The sequence below is a fragment of the Ictalurus furcatus genome, chromosome 9, assembly GCF_023375685.1.
Source record: "Ictalurus furcatus strain D&B chromosome 9, Billie_1.0, whole genome shotgun sequence".
NCBI lineage: Eukaryota > Metazoa > Chordata > Actinopteri > Siluriformes > Ictaluridae > Ictalurus > Ictalurus furcatus.
In genome coordinates this window covers 14,092,376-14,117,204 of record NC_071263.1, presented here as the reverse complement: position 1 = coordinate 14,117,204, position 24,829 = coordinate 14,092,376, and the positions used below count along the sequence as shown (strand labels likewise).

Sequence of the window (24,829 nt, the reverse complement as noted above, 5' to 3'; positions counted from 1 at the left end):
TCACAGAGAATATGCAAGCCTGAAGAGATGAGTTTTTAAAGAACTTTTGAATCTTGAAATTCACAGTTAACCCAGTGGTTAAGGTTCTGTGAGAGTCAGGAGTAGGTTGTGGATTCACTCCCAGCACTGCTAGATGGATGAGCCTTTGAGTAAAGATCTTATACCTCAACTATCCCAGGAATGCCATGCAGAGTTCGATAAAGTAAAATCAGATGAAAAGAATACTGTCCACACTCCACATATTTATCAGGTGCAGAGTTTGCTGTGTACTATAATATTGTCACTGTAAAACAGTCCAAATGTGGGCACATAGCTCTTAATTCAGATTTGCTGGAGTGTCTAAAACGTCTAAGCATAAGGCAAACCGTGACACTGGTCATTTTTGTCACTTAACGTGGCCAGCGTAGCCTATTTTTACAGGACGAGGACATTTTACTGACACTGAAAAAGACTCAAAAAGACATATAGGAGAACAGAATTGTTTACTAAGGCTTAGTCTCGCAAGCCAGTCATCCAGAGAATCTGAGACTGAGCTACTTGGATTCTTAGACTCAAACTTTTTTCAATCCAGTGACTATATCCCACGCCGTTGTGGTCAGGATGATGTCTCCCATTCAGACTGATAAAAAACAGTGCATGTCTGAGGCTGAGACTAAGGCATGGATGACTTGGTGTCCTGTAGCTGCAATCTTCTGTTTGTCATTCATACAACTCTCAGTTTTTCTCTGTGTCTCGCTCCGTCTTTCATAAAGACGTATTTACTCTAATTGAGTCAGGCTTTACTGAACATGGACTTGGTTTGGTGAATAATTTAAAAGCATTAGAAATACGGCTGGACTGGATCACTGAAACAGAGCTTTTAATGTGTTTGTGACCTTGCAGTCATGCAGGTTTTAGAGCTCCAAATCTACTTCAAGCCATTTCATAAAAAGCAAACATTGTGCTTCTCTTTTTCTCATTCTGATAGTCCATCTGACACTGAACATGTACTTCACTGATATAGCATTATCACATTTTATTGCATCATGTGTGGAAATATTTAATTATTATGTATAAACAGTTAGTTAGGTAGCAGAGTGCGTATAAGCGCTAAAGAAATTTGTACTTAGATAGTATGGTTTTGGAAACTGGATATAAAACAATGTGCATTTCCATTACAGAGATTGTCCCCACTAATGTGCCTATAGAGAAGACAGACCAGCATGGAGACAGACTGAAACATCGACCTGCTTGGCCTACTCACAGTGAGAACGACATCATGCCCCAGTTTAGAGGTCAGAGTTCGAAACACATTTTACCATCATTATGAAGGAATTGTCCTCACATATTCCTACATTTGTGGCAGTCAGGGTTTTTTTTGTTCATTATTTACAGACTTGATGACCAAAGTGTATGATGCAAATGTCAACAATGTTTGCATTTTTAACCAAATAGCTCCACTTGAAAGACGATTTTGACTAACATGCATTAGAAGTGCATTACCTATTGTATTATTTGAAGGACCTCCTTAATCATAAACCATAATTTATCTTATTATTTAAGATGAAAATATATTGAAGAGAACTTTATCGGATTGCAGCTTAAATAACATCCTGCACTGACACCATACCGGGTGATTAAGTGAATCCTAAGTAGATATATGTTACAAATGTGAAACCGACATTAACTTACAAAAAAATAAACATACTCTTTAAGTGATAATCAATACATTAATAAGCCTATTAGCATTGCCTAAAGTATGTGCACACCTGACCATTACACCCATATGTGAATCTTCCCCCAAATTGTTGCCACGAAGTTGGAAGCACACAATTGTCTAGAATGTCCTTGTATGTTGTAGCATTAAGATTTCCCTACACTGGAACTAACATGCGTACCCTAAACCTGTTCCAGCATGACAGTGCCCCTGTGTGCAAAGCAAGTTCCATAAAGGCATGTTGTGCCAAGCTTGGTGTATAAGAACATGAGTGGCCTACACAGAGCCTTGACCTAAATCCAACTAAACACCTTTGGGATGAACAGGAATTCCTTTTGCACATCCTGCCTTCTCACCCAACATTAGAGCATTCCCTCAGTAACACTCTTATGGTTGAATGGGCAAATCCCCACATTACAAAATCTAGTGGAAAGCCTTCCCAGTAGAGTGGAGGTTATTATAGCATCAAAGGGGGGACTAAATCCACAATACCTATGATTTTGGAATGGGATGTGTGAGGACAGATTAGGGCATTATGGTCATATAGTGTAGAACAAAAGAGGTCTGAAGCTATAGTGTACAACTCGTTCTTCATTTATTTTGCATAAACCATGTGTGGGGGGGGGTTTAGTAATTCTATTCATATACGTATACTTGATTATTAACTTGGTATGATTAATTAAATCAGTTGTAATAAATTAGGACATTTTATACTCACTTCAAACCAGTAGGATACAAAAAAAACTTATTTGGCATAAAATATGTTCTGTTTTCAAATTTTAAAAGTTGTTTGCTTACATACTGTGACATACATTCATTTCAAACATTAATGGGTATGATGAGAGCATATTTGTGTCTAATCGGCATGTGCTTGTAGCAGGTGACTTTGGCAGCCTGCAGATGCCGTATCTAGATGGGAAGACACCGATGCTCAGTGAGGATGCCAGCCTTCATTGGGCCTGGGTAGCATTGCCCATCCTCATGATGGTGCTCATTATCACCACTCTGCTGCTAGTCAACCAGAGGAAGCAGTGGATGCATGTACCTTGCTACCACACACCCTCTAAGGTAGGAGTGCAAGAATAAAGTACTAGAAGACACAGGGGTGAACAAATCATAAATATATTAGCTAGTCTACCGGGCAGTGAGTGAGATATCCAGTGTGCTGTCCCATCTCATGTAATGTTTACCCAGAAACTCAATTAACTAGGCTAAAAAGCAGCATAATTTATCTCAATTGTACACAGTGACTATGGAACGGTGGTTACGTTTTATCCATCTCAAAAAAACTCTAGTTGTTGAACATGTGAAATGAAAAAAACTGGTGATTATTATACGAACAGCCTAGTGAACCTGCCTGTCTGCTGGGCAACTGTGAATAAAAAACTGACATGTCTGCTTGTTCTTGGTGCCCAGTGAGCAATTTGTCCATCTCTGAGAGTGCCTCTATAGGCATATCTGTTCATTATTACATAGTATGAGTATGCGATTATTTAACTGTTCAATTTAGGAAATGGTTGTAAACAGGATGTTTGTATGTACTTGTGAGAAAACCCACTATTTTTGTGTCTGTTTGTGTTCTTGGTATAGCCCACATGTCTGAATAACCAGCTGGTGTACGTTGACTGCCAGAAAGGGACGAAGGTACAAGTGGACAGCTCCCAGCGCATGCTGCGCATCGCCGACCCTGACTCACGCTACAGTGGTTATTACAGCATGCAGAAACATAACAACCTGGAGGCAGACAACTTCTACCAGACTGCGTGAGCGAGAGCAGCCTGCGATGAGTGAAAGAGATTTAGAGAGAGACAGAGAGACTGGGGTCAGCCGCCATGCCTAGAGAGCACATTAACAGAGAACTATAATTAAAAAGCTATTATCATGGCTAAGAAAATCCAGTGATGGACAGTGCAACCAGAGAAGAGAGTTGAGATCCTGGTAAAACACAATAATCATAATACCCACATTAATCAAACGCCACTCCAAAACGCACGCAGACGACTAAAGGTCTCATCAGGACGTGATCATGTTGCCAAGTCAGTTACTGCAGGAGTGTATTTATTTGAATGGGAGATGCTGAATGCATTTCCTGGGATATTTTTGTGTGTGTTATAGTGAGAATGTGCGTGTGTGTGTGTGTGTGTCTGTGGTTGGAGGTTAATGAGCTCAAACATACATATTTGGAATTAGGGCAGACTGGGGTGTTTTCAAAAGTGATATTTTTTGTGCATTCCTGTTTTTTTTACACAGAAAAAAAAAGCTATTTGAAAAAAGAGAGAGACTCGAATCAAGTGCTTGGTGTGAATGTTGAACCAAAGCTTCTCTGAGAGAGATGAGTCTCCATAGTAGAGAAGATACTGGACTATGAGGCAAAACGTGAGAAGAGAAAGACACACAAACATGGTGAAAAAGAATGAGAGAGCAGACCTGCTAGGACGTTTCCCTCTTCTTACAATGACAGGGCTCAACTCTTTTTAGCCCCTTTAAAAGAGGAATGGAGGACAACTGAGAAAGCAGCTCAGTGGAAATTAGATGTTCCTGCTTAGGTGGAGTTGGTCCCTCTGCTTACAATTATAAGCTTTTTTCCCCTTTCACATTACAGTCTTTTTATTTTATTATTTTATTCTATGACAGAGCAAATAGACACTTTCTCACCCTCTCAGCAACAATATACATTGTGATAAAGGGAGAATAAAGGGTTGTTACATGGGATAAATATAAGAGGTAGTTATACTGGTTTGATGAGTCTGTGCTACAAGTGCTGCTTTTTTGCTTTGATTCTGTAGGCCTTGGTTTCTACAGGTTGAGCTGTAGTATCAATCACATCCTTGGGAAACATGCAAGGAAACACAATCAAACATTACGATAAAAAGACTTTTGCTAGAGGACTTTTGTTTGAGGCCAAAAATTCTCTCTAATTAATTCCCCTTGTTTCTTACAGATTATGAAACAGCTTCCTTCTCTGGAAGCTTTGAAATGCTGTGGAAGCATATTTTGTTAATCCTTGCTTGAAAGAAAAAAGAAAAAACTCTGCTTCCAAATTGGCTTCAAAATCCTACACACCTTATAGGAACGTTTTATGTACATATTAACGCTATAATGAATAGACATGAGATATTGTGTGAGTATATATGTGTGTGTATGTTTGTGTTAGCATGTATGTACGTGTGTGCACACAAACGCACATGCATGCGCACATTGACTCTGCTTCACCTGTAAAGTTCTCTGTTTCATTTTTCTTACTGAATGTATTTATGACTGAGTTTAAAAAAGAGAGATTTCTATCTACAGAAATCTGATCATGACAGGCATTCCATTGCCTAGTTTGTATGATAGTAAGTCGAAAGACGGACCCACAGAGAAAAAAGGCAGAAAGAAAAGACAAACATCTCATTCTATTTGTTGTTTCCTGTTTTGTTGTTTTGTTTTCCAGTGGCTTTTCTCTCTTCCTTCCTCTGTTTTGTTTTGCTTTGTTTTGTTTTGAATGGAGTGGTCCTCAGCTGACCCAACCCCATACTGTTTTAAACAGGCCCTCATTGATTTGCCCATCTTAATGAGCCGGGGGGGGAAAATTACATATATAACGATGGTCCTATGAGTAAATGCAAGACTGCTGGGATGTACTTGCTTACTTGCTGAGGTGCTGATTGTGTTTTTTATTGACAGTAGGCTCAACAGCAAAATCTGGCAAAGGTGTATACGTGAGCACCATGCCACGGCTTCATAACTGTCCAAAAGTGGCACTTGTCGATTCTTGGCCTGCTTTTGAATATTCATACTAACCTGTCTTGAGCAGATAGATTGATAGGATTATTAATATGCTGTGGTGTCAATGCACATTTCTGCTGGATTCAGCCACATTCTGACCGATAATGTATGCAATTCACTGAATGATCTGGCCATAGTGATGGCCAGTAAAAAAGCTGAAATACACTATCTCTGCATCTGCTGGTTCTAGGGGTCTGAGAAAACAAGACTTCTGCCTGTTTCTGGTCTTGCATCAAAAACACAGCAAAGGAACTTACCTTTTCATTCTAGACACATCAGCAGCTGTGTTTGTTGTTTATATTCTATAAAGGTAAAGAATGGTCATCAGTATTCACAGAGACATAGACTATGAACTTCATGCATTGCTATTGATATGATTTTGCAGTTAGGCTTTGTTAGTGGTTGTGGACTATGTTTTAATTTCAAACAGTTTGGGTACAGATCGTTGCCCATAATTCCAATACCATCAGGGCCTGGCACAACAAACATCCATGGTATGACAACCATAGTTGACTTTTTGGAATACTAAAAATTCAACCACTAGGATTACTGTCACGTGTGCAGTCAGGTTGTGCAGTAATACACACTCATTTGATGGTGCAGATTTAACAATAACAAGTCCATTTCCTCGAGTACTCCAAATGAAAATGAGAAAGATGGCAAGCATGACATAGCAGGACATAGTTTTACTTATACTTTTTTTTTTTTTAGTGCACAAGTGTCACAGTCATAAGTTGTTGACTTTGCTGTTGGTACATGGCAAGTAAACAAGCACATAGAAATGCTCCACTAGTTCCAAAGGAAACCCTGGCAGTCTGGAATGTAAGGAAGTAGGACATTATATTTGTAGTCTTTAAATAGGCTATTATGGTAGCCAGATAATCCATCTATACATGAGAGTGTGCATAATTACAGTACTTTACTCCACTATTACTTGGCAAGCTATTATGACTATGTAAATTGCTTAAACAGCACTGTGCTCCCTGACAAGGACAAGTGCTTTTTAATTAAACGATATACTTCCAACCTTTGTGCTACAAGTGGACACTCGCATACCACCTCTGATGTAGGTAAGTGCAAGTCAACAAGGGCATGTTGAAAACAGTTTTGTACTGCAGGTCATGTCTCTTTGCTCTTTCCTTGTTCTGTGTTTTGATCTGATAGTGTGAGTTGTTGGTTTGCAGCTCCATTGTTTTCTCAGTCACAGGACCCTTCATGCGTCAGAACTACTGGAACCTTGGAAAACAAGTTGAATCCCAAACAAGGCCCCTTGTTAGATAGGGTGCAAAGCCACTGGTTCATACCTTGTGCAGTTGGGGGCCAATCAGGATTGAACCATAAGCTGTTGAAAAGAGGGGGAGGGGCAGGGCATAGGACTAGTTCTTGTTGGTTGTGTCTAAAATATCTTGTCTGATAATGTTTGTAGAACTATACTTTTGGCACTTTTATATACTTTAACGAGTAACCTCTGGGTTTTTCTTTTTTTTCTTTCTAACAAATGCTTTTCATAGAAAAAGTTGCCCTTTTGTGTTCTTAAAACCTTGCGGGACCCTTTGCAGCAATGAGCAGTGTGTCGTGTGTGTGTGTGTGTGTGTGTGTGTATATATATATATATGTATGTGTGTGTGTATATATATATATATATATATATATATATATATATACACACACACACATATATATATACATACATACGCACATACACACACACTAGCTCTCAAACTTTATGGAAGCATGTGGTTATATTTGTACCTGGGATTACTGTGATGGGGAATTCACTGAACAAAATGGGAATATTTACTCTTTATCTTCAGAGAGTAGACAGAGAGAGGGCTATAGACCAGCTTCCCTCTGGTCAAATCACAGCATTCTCTTCACCGTGTAAACACTGCAGCTTATTGAACCTTCTGAGTCTCAGTCACGGCCAGTGAAGAGACTCGAGATAAACAAGCAGCGGTACAGCGCGACATAAACAATTGTTTTGTAGACTAAAACCACAAAGCTGAATTCCAACTTGATATGACCATTTTTAGTGAGTATTAAAATTGTTTGCATTATTCATCAATATGCATTATTCATCAGTATGCATCAATATGCAACTCAAGTTCAAATTCAACACTGCCTGTTACAAAGCAACATTTACTATTTAGTGCTCCTGAACAGGTTTTGGCTACACCACTACTACCTATCATTTCTAAATCTGTTTTAGTGCAGACATATTGACTTTGGGATGTGGCCATTGGGATCTAATGACTGAAGAGAACCATTGACTGATTCCTCTTCCAGCAGTTCTGCCTGTTCAAAGGGTCTCGCAGGATCTTTATTTTTATTAAATATTTTTTCAGTGCATCCTTCAAGTATTGTTGTAAATACTTGAGTGTCACTCGCCATTAAAAAAAAAAAAAGACAAAAAGGTTGGAAAGAGGTAAAAAATTAAAAGATTTAATTTATTGTTTTAAATACCTTAGTAATTTATTTACAAGCAGAACAATTGAGCATATAGGAATTTGAATCAAAGACACAGCTGAAATCGTGCGACAGTTTTGGTGTTGTCTTGGTCTCTCAAAGAAGGTTTTAAGAATGGTTAGACTTGATGATACGGGACACAAATTATCCTCTACTGTTAGGCTGTTTCCCCCCTCTCCCCATTTTATTCTTCTCCTGGAACACTGCTCTTTCCATGTGGGAAAAGCAGGCAGGCCTGGTCCTCTGTTCCACTAAGTAAGCTGAATAAATTTGGAGACATTTCTCTCCTGATCTCTTCCTTCCTACCCAGTCTGTCCACAGAAAACACACACAGAGCCTTTTTTTAACTTTGTATACTACTGGTGTTGTATGCTCATGTAAAAAATAATAATAAAAAAAGTAAGAATTGTCGATATTGGTAATGATATTGCAGATTTCTAAAGAGGGTAGATGAAGATTTGACTCAGAATTCCTGTAGCACAGCAGATCTTTTCAATTTCTTGTATTATTTTGTTTGTTTCTTTGCAGCACAATAAATACTTTTTAAATAGTTGAAGCCTTTTGTGTTGATTTGGGAAAACAGGTGTGTTTTTCATCCTCATGTCATTCTTGCTTGTATTTTTTTTTTTTTTTTTTGTGTTGTTGCTCAAAGCAGTTCAAGGTACATGAAGTACAGAAAAAAATTGTTTTGAGGAGCTGTGTGACAATGAATAATCCAAAAATTGAAAATAACTTTTCTTGCCATAATTGCATTGCAGTAGTAGATGGTTGAATTCTGCTGGCATTCGATTCTTTAGATATCAAAAACAGTGGTGGAAATGCATATATAATTTATAATGTATTAAAGAACCTGACAAACCAAAGTCTATTTATGTAACGGTGTCCCTATGACCGAGCAGACAACCTCCAGGGAGCATTCCACTTGAGCTAGTGAAGTATTCCTGTTTGCTGTTTTCTTTGTTGAGTACCAAGTTTTTATCTTGTGACCTCATGTTAGTAGCTTATAAATGGTGCCCACTATTTCATCCTCATCCTCTGGCCATTCTTGTCATCCTGAGTGCCCCAAGTGGCCTGGTGGCCATAGAAGCACAGTTACATACGTAACCAATCCGTTCTTATTCCTTACCTTCAAGACATACCTTTTCTTCACAACTTGTGAGTGATATATATTAAAGTCACAAGGGATCATAACATGTCCTAATGTTACACTTCACCAGAGAATAGCAGAGCACTCAAATGGTGTCAGTACCATACTTTATTGAGGATGAGAAGCAAAGTGTTAATACAACTTCCTATACAACTCTAGTGCTGATATTGTTCTTTACTTTAGGATAAGAAACAATCAACATTCTGATCTACAAGAATACCAATCATGCAGAGTCTTAATACCGTACGAGTTCAATTCAATTTTATTTGTATAGCTTTTTTTTTTTTTTTTTTTACAATGGACATTGCCTCAAAGCAGCTTTACAGAAACATATAAACACAGGATACAGATTTTAAATTTGTGAATGTATCCCTAATGAGAAAGCTGGTGGTGAGGAAAAACTCCCTAGGACGATATGAGGATGAAACCTTGAGAGGAACCAGACTCAAGAGGGAACCCATCCTCATCTAGGTAACAACGGATAGTGTAAAAGTAAAGGGAAGTTCATTATAATTTTTATATGACGTCTGTTTTGTTGAACTGAGCTACTGTTCACTAAAGGAGACTTGAGTGTAAAACTGTATGTGGTAATAGCAGTCCTAAGGCCATAGAAGCAACTGTAGTCCCAGTGAACATTGAAATTGTCCATGTGAAATTGAGGTTCAAAACCATTCCCATGGTACTTCAAGTGGCACTATCCTCAGCAATCTCAGCAATCTCGAAGCTGCACCATGTGGGGCCATCCTTAGTAGCAGAATGTAGCTTCCAGTTGATGAGAACTCCAACCAGAAGTAGAGCATCAGGATGGATCAGGTAGGTCCGAAGAGCAGAAAGAGTCAGGATTACTGGTATATCAGGAGTATCATGTGTAGCTCGACAGAAGGAGAGAGGGAGGGGGAGGGAAAGAGAGGAGAGATTGTTAGGTATGCTTATTGTCCCATATTGGATAAGACAGTGTACTTTTTTGCGTTAAAAAACTCTATTCATGGAAAGCTTGAATAAACAAATGTGTTTTCAGCCTGGGCTTAAATACTGAGACTGTGTCTGAGTCCCGAACACTAATTGTAAGGCAGTTCCATAACTGTGGGGCTTTGTAAGAGAAAGCTCTTCCCTGGTGCTATAGCCTTCACTATTCGAGATACCAACAAATAGCCTGCACCTTTTGATCGAAGTAGGCGTGGCGGATCATAAAAGACCAGAAGTTCACTCAGGTACTGTGGCACAAGACCATTCAGTGCTTTATAGTTCAATAGTAGTATTTTATAATCAATGCAAAATTTTACTGGGTGCCAATGCGGTGTGAATAAGATAGGGGTGATGTGGTCATGTTTTCTGGTTCTAGTAAGGACTCTTGTGGCTGCATTCTGGACTAACTGGAGCTTGTTTATGCACCTACCGAAACATCCAGATAGTAAGGCATTACAATAATCCAACCTAGAGATGACGAAAGCATGAACTAATATTTCTGCATCATATAGTGACATTATATTTCTTATCTTCGCAATATTTCTGAGATGAAAGAAGGCTATCCTAGTAATATTATCTACATGAATGTCAAATGAAAGACTGGAGTCAATAATCACACCAAGGTCTTTTACTGCTGCACATGATGAAACAGAAAGGCCATCCAGAGTTATTATGTGATCTGAAAGCTTACTTCTAGCTGCGTGTGGTCCTAGTACAAGTACTTCTGTCTTGTTAGAGTTAAGAAAGAAGAAGTTAATAAGAATCCAGTGTCTATTGTCCTTTACACATTCCTGAACTTTATTAAGCTGCTGTCTGTCATCTGGCTTTGCTGAAACATACATCTGAGTATCATCAGCATAACAGTGGAAGCTAATTCCATGTTTACGAATAATTTGACCCAGAGGTAGCATATATAAAGTAAAAAACAGTGGGCCTAAAACAGAATCTTGCGGAACACCAAATTTAACCTCGGTATGCGTGGAGAAGTCGCCATTTACATATACAAACTGATAGCGATCAGTCAAATAAGACCTAAGCCAGGAGAGGGCCATTTCCCTTAATGCCAACAACATTTTCTAGTCTATCATGGAGAATAGTATGATCACTGGTATCAAATGCTGCACTAAGGTCATTTACCACTTTAACCAGCGCTGTCTCTGTGCTATGATGAGGTCTAAACCCCGACTGATACATTTCATGAATGTTATTCCTATGTAGGTATGAGCATAGCTGCTGTGCTACAACCTTTTCTAAAATCTTGGAGATAAACGGGAGATTAGATATTGGCCTGTAGCTGGAGAATTGACAGGGGTTGAGGTCAGTTTTTTTAATCAGGGGTTTAATAACTGCGAATTTAAGTGATTCAGGTACATACCCAGTGCTAAGGGAAGAATTGATTAATTTTAGAAGGGGTTTGATTACTTCAGGAATAATCTGTTTGAAGAAACATGTAGGTAAGGGATCTAGTATACATGTTGATGATTTTGTTGAAGAAACATTCTAATAATTGATCTGATATTGCTATATTATTATCTACAGGGTTAGTTATAAGACTTGTCTGGTTTTAAATTAATAGTCTGAATTTCTGAATGTCTAATATTTTCAATTTTGCTAATGAAAAAAATTCATGAAATCATCGCTGCTATATAATGATCGTGTGAATGTTTCTGTGGTGGTTTTATTCCTAGTTAATTTTGCTACAGTATTGAATAAAAAACTAGGATTATTTTTGTTATTTTCAATTAGGGTGGAGAGATATACTTTTCTAACAACACTAAGAGATTTTCTATAGTTCAGAAGGCTCTCCTTCCAAGCTGTTTGAAATATTACCAATTTGGTTTGACACCATTTACGTTCTAATTGTCGAGTGGTCTGTTTTAAGGTGCGTGTGTGCTCATTATACCAGGGTGCTAGCTTTTTCTCTCTAATTATTTTTCTTTTAAGTGGGGCTACCTTATCTAGTGTGTAGCGGACCAACTCTAAGCATTCAGTTGCCTGATTAAGTTCTTTCTTTTAATCGGTGATCCAATTATAGTTGATGTCTCTGGGAGGTTATTGATGAAACTCTGTGCAGTAGCTGTCGTCAAAGTACAGTTGACGCGGTAGCCTGGCAAGGTGCAAATATTTTGATCACTAAGCAATTTAAATGAGATGAGATAATGGTCTGAGATAGCTTCAGACTGCAGAAGTGTGTCTATAGTCTCTATATTTAACCCGTATGTTAGTATAAGGTCAAGAGTATGACCACCACTAAGAGTGGGTCCTATTACATTCTGATTGACCCCAACTGAATCTAGAATGGACACAACCACTGTTCTCTTTTGGGTTATCAAAATGAATATTAAAATCATCAATCTTTATCTAGTGAAACAACCAAGATCATAAGTGAGTTAAGTATTACTCAAACTCAAAGAGCACATGAGTTTTGGTAAAGCAGCATTCAGCTGACATTCAGTTTTTGATTCATTAAGACAATACTGAAATAGTCCGAGGTGCAGCGCTCCCAGTTTTATCACTGGGGTTGCTGCTGTCAACAACCTGCCAGACGAGGAAAGTCTGTACAGTACATGGGCAGTGTGCGGCCACTCATCATTTTCAGACTGCATTTGTGATAAAGACATTTGTGATCTTCCGTCAAAAAAGTTTCTAAGGCCCACTCGTCAAGTTTTCCATCCATCCATCCATCCATCTTCTACCGCTTACTCCTTCTTCAGGGTCACGGGGGAACCTGGAGCCAATCCCAGGGAGCATCGGGCACAAGGCGGGGTACACCCTGGACAGGGTGCCACTCAATCACATACACATTCACACACCCATTCATACACTACGGACACTTTAGACATGCCAATCAGCCTACCATGCATGTCTTTGGACTGGGGGAGGAAACCGGAGTACCCGGAGGAAACCCCCGCAGCACGGGGAGTATATGCAAACTCCGCACACACATGGCCCCGGCAGGAATCGAACCCCGGACCCTGTGAGGCAAACGTGCTAACCACTAAGCCACCGTGCGCCCTCTAGTCAAGTTTTATGAATATGAATTGCACAGTACTGTATATGCAGCTGTCAGGGGAGTCTTCTCATAACTGACTTTCAAACATAAAACTTCCAACTGTAAGAACAATAGCAAGGGACAAAACAGAACAATCTGGCTTGTCCTTTGTTGTTGGCACTGTTCACACACCAATCAGTTGTGCACAGACCCTAGCATTGCAGGGGCTCTAGGGCAACTCACACATTTTCTGAACACCCTGGGTGCTAAAGTTAACTCAAAGGGAAGGACATTGAACTGATATAAGTCCACTTGTGTGGAAGCAGAGGAATTGCCTGTGCTCCTCAGCAGTTGGGATGGCAAAATGCACATCCATCAGATCTACAACTGAGTCATGTTTGTTCACCACTTGCATTGTGTATTTTATGCATAGCATATAGATTGACCATTATTTTAAGAAGATATTGCATTTTTGACATTGATACATTGAGGAGGAGCTATCGGCAATCCTCACCAAAGTGAACCTCAAGTTCAAAGGATGAGATGCAGACCTTGATAGCACATCAGGGCAAGGTGGCCCTGTGCTGTTGCATTCCCACTAACTACTCTTGTATTTGGCCCATACTATCTGCAAGCTCCTCTAGTAATTGCACTCCCTCTTCCTTCTCCATAGGACTGATTAGCTGAGTCTTCTACCTGATTCTGTTACTGTCCCTGAAATGCAGTGAAGGAGCTTACCGTTTATTTCCCAGCAGGCACTGAAGCTATATCTGCTGCTTGCTTCACTCCTTGCTCCATCAGCATAGCTCCAGAAGTGATGAAGAGCCAGTCAGACATCACTAACTGCATTATGCTCCAGATAGGAAAAGGCTCTCCAAGTGCCTGTGACAGATGTTCAGGTCACAAACACTTTGATCATGTCAATCATCCAACTCCATCAGAGAACAAACAGTTCACAACCCTGAAATATGCAAGAGGGAATGTTTATAAAGTTTCCAGAATTCATACAAAACATTGGTTTATTGACTTGTTATGAATATACATGGAAACTCAAACAGACCACATGTTTTGTTCAGCAACATTCAGTTGTGAAGAGATTAGTAATTATTCAAATATTAGAACTACATTCTATCTGTTGGTGCAGGTTTTAACAATAGCAGTAATAAGATTAGCAAGGATTAGACTACTATACTTAACATCTTTGAATCCACTTCTCCAGCTCCTCTATAAAACAGGAATAGGAAAAATCATGAGTGTGGCATTAGATACCCACATGTGGTCATGGTCATGAGAACCTGGAAACAAGCAAACAGGAATAAACCCTAGTGGAAAAAGGAAACCATCCTTTTTAGGAAACAAACAAACAAAAAAAAATTCTACTTGCCTTCGTACCAGGCTTTTAGCTCTGGAACAAAAGCAAGTAGCATCTTGGGGGGGTTTTTTTGGTAAAATGATTGGTAAATCTCCCTACTGTTTCTTTGGTTGGTAATATACTGTACAACCTTCTGACAAATACCCAACATAACCACAGAGGGGAGACAGAGCTATGATGTTTGGGTTTTTTTTTTTTTTTTTTTTTTTTTTTTTTGCACAAATGGTATAATCAAAGAATGAAATCAGGATTTCTGTAAATGTTAACTAAGACATACAGTAGATATCAAAAATAAAGTCTATACACCCCTGTTAAAATAGCAGGTTTTAAAATAAAAAAAAGAAGATAAATCATGTCAGATCTTTTCCACCTTTAATGTGATATAGCAACCAACCAAATTCAAGTGAAATACAGATTTTCAAAAAAAGTTTCAGGGGAAAAAAACAACTTACAATATTTTTTATAATTGGGCGTGTGACATGACTGTGCTCAGAATTAACCAATCACAAGAACAGGAGTTCCTCCAAAATTGACGAAAGGACAAGACGAAAACTTATCAGGGAGGCTGGCAAGAGACCTACAGTACGGCTATAGGATGTAATGTACACTATATGACCAAAAGTATGTGGATACCTGACCATCACACTGATATATGAGCATTCCCCTAACTGTTTCCATGAAATTGGAAGCACAGAAATTTCTGGAATGTCTTTGCATGCTGTAGCATACAAATTTCTCTTCATTGGAACTAAAGGGCCTAACCTAAACCTGTTCCAGCATGACAATGCCCCTGTGCACAAATAAAGGTCCATAAAGACAGGGTTTCAGAAGGGTGAAGTGGAAGAACGTGAGTGGTGTGCACAGAGCTCTTTATAACTTTTGGGATCAATTGGAATGCTGACTGCGTATGAGGGCTCCTCCTCCATCAGTGCCTAACCTCATTAATGATCTTGTGGCTTACTGGGCAAATCCCCACAACCTAGTGGAACGTATTCCCAGATGAGTGAAGGTTATTATAACAGCAAAGGAAGACTAGATGAATGTACATGAATGTGTTGGTCAGGTGTCCACAAGCTTTTGGCCATATATTGTATATAAATAGTACCATCTGAAAGTATGTGACCTTTCACACTTGCATCATTTATTGCTTCACTTACCTCCAGCATAAGGAAGAGAAGATTGGTGGCTTTTTTGTGTATCAAAATTTGAATATACATGTGTGATGTACAGTATATTGGTCTCATCCATATTATTAACAACACAATTGGTCAAATTTAATGCCATATGACATTCAGCAGTGTGCTAATCCATAGACATGTGTGTGCAGTTATAATAGAGGAGGCCCATCATAGGGATAGGTGAGCATTGACCGTGCAGATGTGCAGTGTTCTGCTGTCTCTGTGTGCAGGTGTTTCAGGGTTAGTTAGATTTGTTTTCTCACTCCATTTCTCCTTGTCACACAACACTATTGTTGAAAAATAGGCCTTGGTACAGAAAATAATGGGCCAAAATAATACAATCACGGGGAGGATGCACCCTCTAATTTGTGTCGCAGTGCACTGTCCCTTCCATTTCAAAGTACTGTATAGTGTTGTTATAATTTGATATATTCCTAATTTGCAAGGGGAAATGCTGCATGCATGGGCAGGGGGAATACATATCAGCCCATAAACTGCTCATTAAATGTGGATACATTCCCAACTCATAGGGATAAAAAAATTTAATTCTGTGAGTTCTACCCAGGTGTGCAAGTCTGAGCATCAAAATGTCTAAGAATTTTAGAATCAAATAAAAACACTTCCTACAATATTTCTCCATATCTGCCCATTTACTCCAGTGGTGACTTACAATAACCCTGTGTGTGAGTCTGCATGCTTGCATGTATACTTGTTAAACAGGAGTAGATTATATTTATATATATATATATATATATATATATATATATATATATATATATATATATATATATATATATATATACAAGGCTCCTGGCATTTACCCTTTTGATTTTGACCATTTTCAATTTCCTAATTGACTAAGCATGTCTGAAACATCCATCATCTTAATCCGCTTACTTACTCCTTAATAACAAGTGACTCAGTTGTGACAAAAAAGTGAGAGAGAGTGAGCCAAATGGCCTACACTTTCTGTCTGTAGAAGCATACTTGTTCCACCACATCACATTACATCTGATTCAGTTAGCCAGCCTTTAAATTTTTAAACATAACATTTTATTTTTAATAATTACTAGCCTGAATGGGGCTCCGGAGGGCAGCTGATGTTGCTACTGTAACGGCTGGTTTTTGATGTATGGTATATAGAGCTAGAGGAGACTGTGTGGAACTTAATCATTTATCTGCATTACATTTGTTATTAAATAACCTCAATTACTGTATATGCTTGAGAATTGGGCATGTGGGAAGAAAACTAAAACATCTAGTCTGCCCAATTGCAATTTCAGTGCAATTTCCATTCAGGTCTTATTATAACACTGGAATGTTGTTGTTGTTGTTTTAAAGTATTCTCTTTTTAATTGTGCTGGAATTATTAGGCGTTACTTAGTCACATACACATATGCATAAACACTAACAAGTGATCATTCTTCACTCCTCAGCTGACCATCTTGCCTGCTGACTCACACTCCAAATCCCTGTCAACTGACCTTTCCCACTGAGAATGACTCAGAGCATTTCCACTACACTTCTTAATCACATGTACTCTTACATGCTCCAGGAGAATTCAGACTATTCACGTGAACACAGGCAGCCGGTCAGCAGGCCTCACTGAGCTGCTACGTTCTGGTCTCAGACACACTTTCCCCATAGTAACACAGCAACACTTGAGCTTGTTGTCTGGATCCCAACCCTAATAAAAAGCTCCTGAAAGGACTTCATCCCTCACTTCTTCACAATAATACAAGAATAGAAGGGATTCACGTGGAAACAGTGAAATCACTGCAATTTACACCGCTCAAAAAGGCAATTAATGTCTGAACCTAGCTACAGAGGTCGACCTTGGGATTACAAAATTACAAAAAGACAGTGTTGGGGTTGTTTTCTCAAGTCCATAAGTGCACAATAACAATTGATGTGTGCAATGGGTTTCAGGGCAATGAAGATTCAAGAGGGTATAGTGTTCAATCAGATTCCAGCCCTGTCAGACAGAAGCACCATGATTGCTATACTATATATATATATATATATACACACACATATATATATATATATATATATAGCAATCATGGTTAATTAGACATTAATGGCTGTGTGTTGAGTTATTTTGAGGGGACAGCAAATTTACACTGTTACACAAGCTGTACACTCACTACTTTACATTGTAGCAAAGTGTCATTTCTTCAGAGTTGTCACATGAAAAGATATAATCGATTATTTACAAAAATGTGAGGGGTGTACTCACTTTTGTGAGATACTGTATATATATCTATATATTTATATTATTGCTTTCCTCACTATCCTCAACAATTATAAACTTTGTCCATTTTTTAAGAGAGTAATAGAATAACCTCAGTCCATATTTCACAGCCAACATAAACACATGACACTAGAAGTGTAACGCTATCATGATTTCCCCTCATGCAAAGCACTGGAGCTCGCAGCATGCTCTGAAACCCCAAGCGCGAGCTTGAAGCACGAGCACGCACTTCCAGGTTTTTCAGTGACATTGACTTTGTTTACTTTTGACACATGTGTTTTGTTATGGTTTATGTCCTGTCTCCACCCTTGTATTGTCATTGGTTGTTTCCCTTATGTGTCGTCATTGTATTCAGCTGTTTCCTGTTTCACCGCTGATTTAAACCCCTTGTGTCTCATTGACTACGTTTACATGGACAGCAGTAATCTAATTATTGACCTTATTCTGTATAACACAATATTCTGATCAAGGTGTTTACACGAGTTGCTTTTAGGATATTCCTTTCATGTTCCCGTTTTACATGTTATAGAACATAGATCGATTAACGGCACATGTCATTACGTCCCCACGCCACGCTGTCCGACGTTCCCTCCAGAATTTCACGTATCAACATACAGTTGGTCTTCGTTATGGTACCATATACAGTTTTGGGTGTTTCATTTTTAATTTTACGAAAGCTTCAAGTGCAGTTAATTATTTGTCATGCTGTACGTGTAAATAGACGACTGCTTGGGCTGCGTCCGAAACCGTGTACTTACCTATTTAGTATATAGAAATACATGTATTATGCCTACTATATAGTAGGTAAGTACGTGGTTTCGGACGCAGCCATGCACTTTTGTTTGCTGTCAAACGATTGAGCACTGCCGTGTGTGTACGTGTCCTGTCGCACAATGCGGTGAAAACTCCCACGACGTTAATAGAGTGATTAAGGTGTTTATATGTCTGTAATGCACGTCGATAATGCGACTAAAATATGAATACTCCACGTCTTAATTCAATTTGTGTTTACTTCGAGCCGGATTAAGGTAATCAATAATCGCTTTTTACATGGTAGTTACTTACTCAGAGTATTGTCTTAATCGGGTTAATATTGGATTATTGTTGTCCATGTAAACGTACTGATTGTTCGTCGCGAAGTATTGTGGGTATGTTTCGACTCAGTACCAAGCCTTTGTTCCTCGTTTCTGTGCCATAGTTTTGATCCTATTCTCGTCCTCGTTATTCGATTCTGTTTTGCCTAGTTTATGCCCGTTTGCCAATCGCCTGACCTGTTGCCTGTTTATTACCATGCCTTTGCCTTTCAATTTGTCTGCCTATCTCTAATAAAGCTCTTCTTATCTGCACTTGCATCCGTCTCAGCCTCCATTACGTGACAAACACCAACACTGAGGAAGCAGTACATGATATTCACTTTTCAAGCAATATGTAAAGTTAATTACAAATACATTTTCGAGAGCTCCCTGCTTATAGTGCATCCGGAAAGTATTCACAATGCTTCACTTTTCCCACATTTTGTTATGTTACAGCTTTATTCCAAAATGGATTAAATTCATTATTTTCCTCAAAATTCTACAAACAATACCCCATAATCACAACATGAAAGAAGTTTGTTTGAAATCTTTGCAAATTTATTAAAAATAAAAAACAAAAAAAAGCACATGTACATAGGTATTCACAGCCTTTGCTCAATACTTTGTTGAAGCACCTTTGGCACCAATTACAGCCTCAAGTCTTTTTGAGTATGATGCTACAAGTTTGGCACACCTATTTTGGGCAGTTTCTCCCATTCTTCTTTGCAGGACCTCTCAAGCTCCATCAGCTTGGATGGGGAGCGTCGGTGAACAGCCATTTTCAGATCTCTCCAGAGATGTTCAATCGGGTTCAAGTCTGGGCTCTGGCTGGGCCACTCAAGGACATTCACAGAGTTGTCCTGTAGCCACTCCTTTGTTATCTTGGCTGTGTGCTTAGGGTCGTTGTCCTGTCGGAAGATAAACCTTCACCCCAGTCTGAGGTCCAGAGCGCTCTGGAGCAGGTTTTCATCAAGGATGTCTCTGTACATTGCTGCATTCATCTTTCCCTTGATCCTGACTAGTCTCCCAGTTCCTGCCACTGAAAAACATCCCCACAGCATGATGCTGCCACCACCATGCTTCACTGTAGGGATGATATTTTCCAAGTAATGACTGGTGCCTGGTTTCCTCCAGATATGACGCTTGCCATTCAGGCCAAAGAGTTCAATCTTTGTTCAAACTTTGGTCTGAGAGTCCTTCAGGTGCCTTGTGGCAAACTCCAGGCGGGCTGTCATGTGCCTTTTACTGAGGAGTGGCTTCCGTCTGGCCACTCAACCATACAGGCCTGATTAGTGGAGTGCTGCAGAGATGGTTGTTCTTCTGGAAGGTTCTCCTCTCTCTACAGAGACATGCTGGAGCTCTGTCAGAGTGACCATCGGGTTTTTTATCACCTCCCTGACTAAGGCCCTTCTCCTCCGATTGCTCAGTTTGGCCGGTGGCCAGCTCTAGGAAGAGTCCTGGTGGTTCCAAACTTCTTCCATTTACGGATGATGGAGGCCACTGTGCTCATTGGGACCTTCAATGCTGAAGAAATGTTTCTGTACTCTTCCCCAGATCTGTGCCTCGATACAATCCGGTCTCGGAGGTCTACAGACAGTTCCTTGGACTTCAAGGCATGGTTTGTGCTCTGACATGCATTGTTAACTGTGGGACGTTATATAGACAGGTGTGTGCCTTTCCAAATCATGTCCAATCAACTGAATTTACCACAGGTGGACTCCAATCAAGTTGTAGAAACATCTAAAGGATGATCAGTGGAAACAGGATGCACCTGAGCTCAATTTTGAGTGTCATGGCAAAGGCTGTGAATACTTATGTAAATGTGCTTTTTTTGTTTTTTATTTTTAATAAATTTGCAAAGATTTCAAACAAACTTCTTTCATGTAGTCATTATCGGGTATTGTTTGTAGAATTTTGAGGAAAATAATGAATTTAATCCATATTGGAATAAGGCTGTAACATAACAAAATGTGGAAAAAGTGAAGCGCTCTGAATACTTTCCGGATGCACTGTAAATATCACAAACTCAGCCAGGCATTTTCAGCAGCATTAACGCTAAATAGTCGTGAATGCTAATTTACTGGTGTTCCTTTGGTTTTCTCGCCTCAGGACTCTGGGTCACAATCAAAAGGTCAAAGCAACAAACTTTAACTTTGAGGCGAGTTCAGTGTTGGATGATGACATCAGCAGCGCAGTCTGCAACGTGATTGGACAATAATTTAACACATTGTGATGGTCACTCGTGTGAATAAATTTTTTTTTACATGTTTATTTGATAATTTAATATACCATGTGTTGTAATATCAATAATACAAAAAGTGTGTAAGATATTAACACATCCTTTCTGAGAGTGTAGGCTCTATTCTGATCTGGAGTTTACAGGAGCACTTGTCCACTTGAGTGTAGCTAGTGCACATGATTTGCTTGATATCTAGGGACTCCTAACAACATGATTGCAGTATTACTTCTGTATTTTTCTCAGTTTATATACTTTTTTTCATTAGATTGGTGGGTTGCCAGCCTCTTCAACAAAGGGAGGGTTATTTTTTGTACACAAAATCATTAAGATGACAAGCACTTTTCACTGCCATGATTTACTGGAATCAGAGCTACGGACTGCTGACTAAGCATGCCTTGATTCTTAAAAAGGTACTTAAGCTTCAACATTATTTGGAGTCAATAGCAAATCTGCATAATAGTTAGACTGAATATTTTAATCTGGCATTATTTAAAAATATTGTCAGGCAAAGCCTTATTGCCAAAATAAATCTCAAACAAAAGAGTAATGGTTTAATCTTTCATAAAGAGCTTATAAGCACAGTGCAGCTGCACAAATAGGAAGAATATGCAATATTTAAAATACAGTGATAGATATTGTTGAAGTATGCCTTGTAAACGTTACAATGATTCACATCAAACAACTTGTGGCAAAGGAAAATCAAAGGAATTTCAATACAAACATAAGATGATTGTTGACCAGTACAAATCAAGCAATGGATAAAAATAGATACATAATCAGTAATAATAATAATAATAAAAAGAACAAGAATAAAAGTATGCAAGCAGCATTTTCGCCCCCAAAAGTCACCCAACCTTTTACAGATACGCTACAATTGTTGCCTTAGCAATCACAGGAAAGCAAATCCATAATTTTTTGGCAAAGGGATCCACTGATTTGTTGTTTCACTCAGTATATGTAGGTTTTGAATTGAGGAATTCTCTCCCTGTAGGAGAAAAAGTCTAGATGAACAAATGATAAGCAGGGTGGCATTTCTGCTGCAGCTGCCACTACTGCTGTGACCTGTGGTGTTGTCTGTTGCTACTTTAACCTGTGGTCGAGATTTCTTTTCTTCTTTTAATTTAAAAACATCTAAAGTATTTATGGGATTTTTCCCTCATCAGTTTGGGCTTTTTTCCCCACTTTGTGCAACTTTAAACGGGTCTCAAGATGATCTGAGCCAAATTTGGTGAAGATTGGAGGAGTAGCAAAAACAGCACTTAGATGGAAGCATGTTATTATAACTTTTGACCAGTAAGTGACGCTGTCACGAAATTTTATGCATAGCCTCAGGGCATGGTCCTGGAGTGTCCAAATGTCCAAATGTTTGAAGTATTCAAAATTCTTTTGATATCTATTACTCTGAAGATTTTGTCTGCCAAATTTAATGACGATTGGACAAAATTTATTGGAGGAGTAGCAAAAAAACATTTTGACAAAATCCAAGATGGCAGAGAATCTATTTAGGCAGAAATTGACGTTATAGAGTGTGTTGAACTCGACTGAACCAAGGGAATCCAGGGATGCCTGGCTTTTACATTTTGGACGCATTCAAAAGAAAAGTTATGACAATAAAGGTCCTTGGAAATTAGGCCCAAATTTCACAACTTTGAAGAAGAAGAAGAAGAAGAAGAAGAAGAAGAAGAAGAAGAAGGAAAATAAGAAAAAGAAAAGGTAGAATAACTGTAGGGTGCCTAAGCACCTTCAGTGCTTGGCCCCCTAATAATAAGTTTACAAAAGCATTAAACACAGTTGTTGATGCTGTTGTTGTTGTTGTTGTTGTTATTTTAACTTTGTAAGGATCAGTTTTAGGGTTGCACAATTTAGTTGACTCCTAAATAAACTCTTAGACATCTACTACAAGCATAAATGTTACTGTATTGTGTTGCACTCAGATTGGACTAAATTGTTTTAGCCTTACAGAACATACCTATGTTTAGTGAAAGGAGGGGACTGTGAACTGCTAAAACACCAATACCAACTGTAAAATACAGCAGTGAGCAGTGGTTCTTCCATAGGGGCTGTCATGGTTATGCCGATATCGGCATTTAACTACATTACCCATCAGCCCCAGCACATCATCTGACCATGTCACATCTCGCTGATCACTCACACCTGTTCTGCGTTACTCCTAATATTATTAAAGTTCACCCTTATTTAAGTTCTGGTTTCTATGTGTTTCATTGTCAAGCTTCTGTTGTTGTCATGTTGATCTGTTGTTGAGGGTGCCACAGTTCCATTTATTGCCTGGATGTTTTTGCCTTGTTTTCTCTGTTCTAATTCTGGTTCTTGTTTTGATTGTTTTGGTTATCTGGCTGTACTTTATTTAAATATCTGCACTTGCAGCCACCTCCTCTACAAATCCCTGACATTTTAATTTGTTTTAATCTGTTTGAATACTAATTATCTCTTTTGGGTAACCAATGATTTAAAAAAAATTATAATAATTCGATTAAATGGCTCACCTTTCTATGTCACATGAAACTGTGGAGCAGCATGCTCACTTCCCCGCTTAGCTTCCATAGAGTTATTATTGGTTGAAAATAGGAACTGCAACAAACATTAATAGAGGCCTAGTTAGCCAGGACAGGACTGTTAATGAGTTAATAGCAGGGTTGCCAGATTGGATGAGTTTAAAAATAAACTAATGTTTTAAAGAAAATAATCTGAATTTATTCTAATTAATGTCCAAAAAATGGCAATATGTAAGTGTCTATAATGTACAGAATCCTAGTGTAAGATATATTGCAAAGATAGCGAGAGGGAAAGGAGAATTATGCAATGGATAATGTCTGAATTACAGTACATGTAAAATACTTGTTTCTCCATGTAAAGGCTGAGAGAATTTTTGGGCTAGTTTCAGGTCTTTTGGGTGGCTTTTGAGATTTTGCTGAAACCTTTTTACCCGCTGGCTGGGGATTACTGTTGTTTTGAGGCAGTTTTTTAGTGGATCAGGGGATCTCAAGATTTATGAATTCTGCTAAGTACCAGGATATTGTAGCTCAAACTTGGTTGTGTCTGCCAAGAGATCAAGACTTGATCATAGATGGAACTTTCATACAAGACTTACATCCAAATCAACACAGGAATGATTGTGGGAACACAGACAATTGTAAAGGCCATCTCAGTTTCCACCTTTGAACCCTACTGAAAACTTTCAAGGGGTATTACACACACATACAAAGGTAAGAATAGGAAGGAGCTTGAATTGTTCTGCATAGAAACAATTGTGCTTGAAAAATCCCTTACAATTGTCTCAAAACTTGGTAGACTTTACAAGACTCTGAAGCTTCACCAAATATTTGTGGGGGTTAATTTTGAAGCTAGTTTTTGAAGAAAATTTGCATCACTTAAATTTGTTTGAAATAAAATATATATAGCAGCCTTACATGTTTAAGCATACCGTTTCACACAGTGCATGTGTTTGCCTACTTAATGATGTAATCTAGCTGTATTCATATTTCTCATTTTCATGAAAACGCCAATATCGCGATAACGATTAAAAGACTTAATATATGCTTTGGCAACATCGGAAGCGCTTACTAACGTACTATACGCCATAGTGTACTATTTTATAAAGGTAGTATTAAAATAAACAGCGTACTAATTTGGTCACACGGAGTATAGCAGTAAGCGCGC

The 24,829-nt window shown here is 38.7% G+C and overlaps 1 protein-coding gene across 2 annotated transcripts in view; it reads left to right on the top strand.

Annotated features, from left to right (window-relative positions):
• The window catches only part of crim1 (cysteine rich transmembrane BMP regulator 1 (chordin-like)), an 88,044-nt gene extending 80,166 nt beyond the window's left edge, over positions 1–7,878 (top strand). The window contains exons 15-17 of one of the 2 annotated variants that reach the window (XM_053633906.1): positions 1,161–1,274; positions 2,574–2,764; positions 3,287–7,878. In XM_053633906.1, coding sequence (XP_053489881.1) covers positions 1,161–1,274; positions 2,574–2,764; positions 3,287–3,463 — 482 coding nt within the window. In that variant the 3' untranslated portion in view covers positions 3,464–7,878. The remainder of the gene's footprint in view (positions 1–1,160; positions 1,275–2,573; positions 2,765–3,286) is intronic. The other variant, XM_053633907.1, reaches the window with a different exon arrangement.
• Positions 7,879–24,829: the final 16,951 nt, after the last annotated feature.